At 33.5% G+C, this 4,232-nt stretch overlaps 1 protein-coding gene across 1 annotated transcript in view; it reads right to left on the reverse strand.

Annotated features, from left to right (window-relative positions):
- Positions 1–4,232, reverse strand: part of LOC107723709 (solute carrier family 13 member 5-like) — a 15,607-nt gene that overhangs the window by 5,546 nt on the left and 5,829 nt on the right. The window contains exons 2-7 of the mRNA XM_016532421.1: positions 3,357–3,485; positions 2,994–3,130; positions 2,729–2,916; positions 1,034–1,217; positions 789–911; positions 489–701 (exon numbers count right to left, since the gene is read on the reverse strand). Of these exons, the coding sequence (XP_016387907.1) occupies positions 489–701; positions 789–911; positions 1,034–1,217; positions 2,729–2,916; positions 2,994–3,130; positions 3,357–3,485 (974 nt within the window). The remainder of the gene's footprint in view (positions 1–488; positions 702–788; positions 912–1,033; positions 1,218–2,728; positions 2,917–2,993; positions 3,131–3,356; positions 3,486–4,232) is intronic.

The raw sequence follows: 4,232 nt of genomic DNA on the forward strand, positions 1-4,232 counted from the left end.
CTATGTTACATCTTATGTTGGTAAATTGTTTATTGCGTTAGTGTTATGTTTGTTATCGTGATGGTGTTTTGTATTTGTGTCTGTCAGTATATTATCAGGGCAAAAACAGATTTTAGTTATTTGGGATAGCAACACATATATATAAATCAGTTAATGAATATATATATATATATATATATATATTACTGTAAATTTAAGTAAATTTAATTACATTTTATAATGTTCATAATTTTTGCACGTTACTATACGGATATTCTGGACGTTTTTTAACCATTTTGCCATCTGCCATGTAAAAATTGTAAGCCTGATTGCTTAAAAAAAAGTAATAACGCACCTTTCTTCAAAAAGCGCATGATTTGAGGCATAGTATCATTAATGTCCGTGGTACAACATACACAGTATTAGCGACTGTATTAGTGACACTTGCCTTCGCAAAAACACTACTAAACTATTCTCTGTCTTATTAATGGAGGTGTTTTCATCCTTACTCTTTTTCAGCATTGAAAAAGTGTGTCGCCCAGCCATCCACAAAGCCTGGATCACGAGTGAACCAAAGCACCACCAGGAGGACGAAGAGGGCAAGGACACTCAGCTCCCCAAAGTTCATGGGACCAAGACTCCTGTGCTCCTCTTTGATTACGTTATAGGCAGCAATCTCCTTCTCTGTCTTCACCGTCCCACAGCCCCATGTCTTTCTGAAGCTTATGTTACACATTAAATGTATATTATATGGTGGTATAGGCATATATGATCCAGTTGAGTTTGATTCATTAAGAAAGGACACTCACTTTACACCCAGGAACACAAACTGTAGCCACAGCCAGGCCAATGTGAGCATGATGATCATGTTGGGGAAGGCAAATCCAAACCATGATGCAAAGTTTATGATGTCTGGGTTGTCTGGGAACAGTCTGTAAGTCAAACAAATGTTGATTTAATATGCTAATACAAAAGTAAGCAAAAGGTACATTCTTGTGCAATATGGTACATTTCTCTCATGCTTAGGAGAAAAACTGTAATGTAAGGTACCTACTGGTTCATCTGTCCCATAAGAACAAGGTTTGGTCCCGTTCCTGTGAGCGTGGCTGTCCCACCAATGCTAGCTGCATAGCACACGCATAGCGTAAGGCCTTTACACATCTTTAATCTTTCCTCCGCGTCTTGAGAATGCTCTTCTGTGTCGGATTCCATTGAGAAGCTGTGGCCATTCAGAGCCACTGTGTACAATAAAACAGAAGTTGTTTTACTTTCCATTAGAAGTGTAAAAAGGTTATATTGTTTTGGCATATTATAAAACTTTAAACCTTACAACCAGCCTGCATAAAGCATTAAAATGCCATTAGACAGCAATTAACCATGCTGATAAATATTTTTAAATGATACCAATAAACTGATATAACCAATAAAGCAAACCTAAAATGCTAAAAAATAAAAACTAAACCACATGAACAACTAAACTAAACTAAACTTTAACAATGACCGTAAAAAATTAAATCTAAACTAAATAAAAAAAACAAAATGAAAATAAAATAGAAATAAATATTAAAATGAAAATTAATTAATCTAAAATAAATAAATTCTAAAACTATATTAACTATTAGTATGTATTAAAATAAGAATATGTTGTACTAAAATTGGGTTATTATACACTGTAAAATCTAATTAGTTGGGCTTACTTAAAAAAAGCATGCAAACCGATTGCCTTGAAAAAACTAAGTAAAGTGAAATAGGAATAGTGTGTTGTACTGACAGATGCTTAGTTAGTGTAGTTTACTTTCATTGCTGTCTTGTGTCAGTAGTAGCACAACAAAAAGAGCAAATAAAATGGTTATTGTTACAAGTAATGAAAATAAATGAAATTGAATTGTTACCATTGTTGTGATTCACGTGCTGAATGTTTAAGTCTGTGTGTGACTTTAGCATATTATCACACACGATTTAAGGATTATAGAAGTCTAATCAAAAGCATCTCAGGATATTTATGAAAAAAAAAATTTGATCAAGTTCGTTAATAAATGCACTAATTCTTTAATTAGAAGATAGGTCACTTTCTAAAAGCAACCTATTTATTGCTTTTCATCCTTTGAAATCAAATAACTCTGACTTCGTAATGCATTACTGCATTAACAGGAAGTAAATTATAGTAACGTAAACCAAGTTCAAAGTGCCCAACCAAAGAGAAGGCTAATCACTATAATGGTGAGTTTAAAAAAAAAACACATTTTAGGAAAATCAACATCAATTAAAACCTAGTAAATCTAAATCTAAGTAAGGTAAACTATTGGATTTTACAGTGTAGTTAACTAAAACTAAAACCATAAAAATAAATTTCATTACTTGAAATAGAATAAAATAAATGCAAACTTATTTCAGTTAGTTGCCAAGGAAATATTTTTAATTTTCATGTAGTTTAACTTGATGTGCTGTACTAAAAGCAACAAAAACTAAAACTGAAATAAACATTAATAAAACTATATAGACATTTAAAAAATGAATAAATAAGACAAAAAACAACAACTAAATTACTAAAAGTTTAACTAATTTTTTATATTAAGTTTAATATTAACTTGATATTAAAATAATGAAATAATCACATATAATGATAAAAAAACCTAATAGTATCTCAGTGACACTAAAATAACACTGAACCATAAATCAGCTACACAGATTAAATGTGCATACGATTTTCGTTATTTATGTCTGAACTGGATTATACCCTTTTTCTCACCCTGCATGTCAGTTTGTTTCTCAGTGTTTTTCTCATCAATCTCTGGAGTGGAGGTCTGCTCTTGTTCTGCTGTGTTGCTGAGCTGCTCGAGCACAGCTTGAACGATGGGCACCATCATGGCTGTTGTAGCCGTGTTACTGATCCACATGGAGAGGAAGGCCGTTACGCCCATGAAGCCCAACATCAGCCTGCAGAAAGGCAGAAGAAGTCTTACTGATACTGCTGTTAACAATGAGAAGATTCCCAGTAGATTTCCACTGCTTACAGAGCAGGACGTACGCCTACAATGAGCAACACCCGGAGTGCAATTCTCTTGTGTAGGTTCCACTGCTCGACAGCTACAGCCACCATCAGTCCACCCAGAAACAGCATGTTAGTGTCCTTCAGGTACTGCATACACACCTGTCATCCAGACATCAGATATTTTAGATACAAAGTTTGAGTTACACACATAATGAATGCATAAAGTTGAATTGAGTGGTGTATAGTAAAAAGAAAAGACAACAGAATAAATAAATAAATAGCACAACAAGCCATGAACATGTTTTAAAGCAGGGGACACTGACGGAAGTCAAGCCAGGTATACTAATAGGTTGACTTTGGTTTTTATAGGACCTAAATAACCTACATCTTTGGACTCCATGATTCTGAAGACAGGAAAGAGCACAGCTGGCAGGAGAGCAGTGACGGCCAGTGGCAGCACCTCGGTACACCAGTACACTGCCATCAGTACAACAACATACGCACATGCAGCCTCCTGCAGATGAAAAACAGAGTGTGTTACATCAATATATACATTACCATTTAAAAGTTTGGGGTCAATAAATAAATAGTTTTATTCAGCAAGGATTAAACTGATCAAAAGTGACAGTAAAGACATTTATAATGTCACAAAAGATATATAATTCAAATAATGCTCTTTTGAGTTTTGTATTCATCAATGAATGTTCGGTTTCTGCAAAAATATTAAGCAGCATATTTTATGTTATATTATTAATATTAGACAGACAGACAGATAGATAGACACATACATACATACATACATCATGTTTAATAAATAAAATTTTCTGAACCACGATGGAAGAACACTTCACATCCCAGAATTAATTATCTGTGAATTCCATTTCTTAGAACTAAAAATCCAGTAAATTCCTTATTTCGATTCAACTTTTTGTGTGGTGTGTTAATTTGTTAAATTAGAGAATGAAATAATTGACCTGTTACGTGTGTGTTGACAGTCTGTGTAGCTGGATCGCTGAGCTCCAGAAAATCAGTAATGAGGTGTTTTGACAGTTACAGATTTGAAAAAAAAAAAAAAAAAAAGGGGGGAAAAAAAACAGAGCCCTAAACTTTAACACAAAGAACCATTTTAGCATGAAATAGAACCGTTACTACATGTAAAGAACTTTTAAAAAACTATCTTTTTTTAGAGTGTACAGTACACGGATCCATTCACAATAACTAAACACAGCAACATACACATGACAAATCAAAACATTATCAT

Source organism: Sinocyclocheilus rhinocerous, unplaced genomic scaffold (genome assembly GCF_001515625.1).
Source record: "Sinocyclocheilus rhinocerous isolate Xijiao unplaced genomic scaffold, SAMN03320098_v1.1 scaffold4743, whole genome shotgun sequence".
NCBI classification, from domain to species: domain Eukaryota; kingdom Metazoa; phylum Chordata; class Actinopteri; order Cypriniformes; family Cyprinidae; genus Sinocyclocheilus; species Sinocyclocheilus rhinocerous.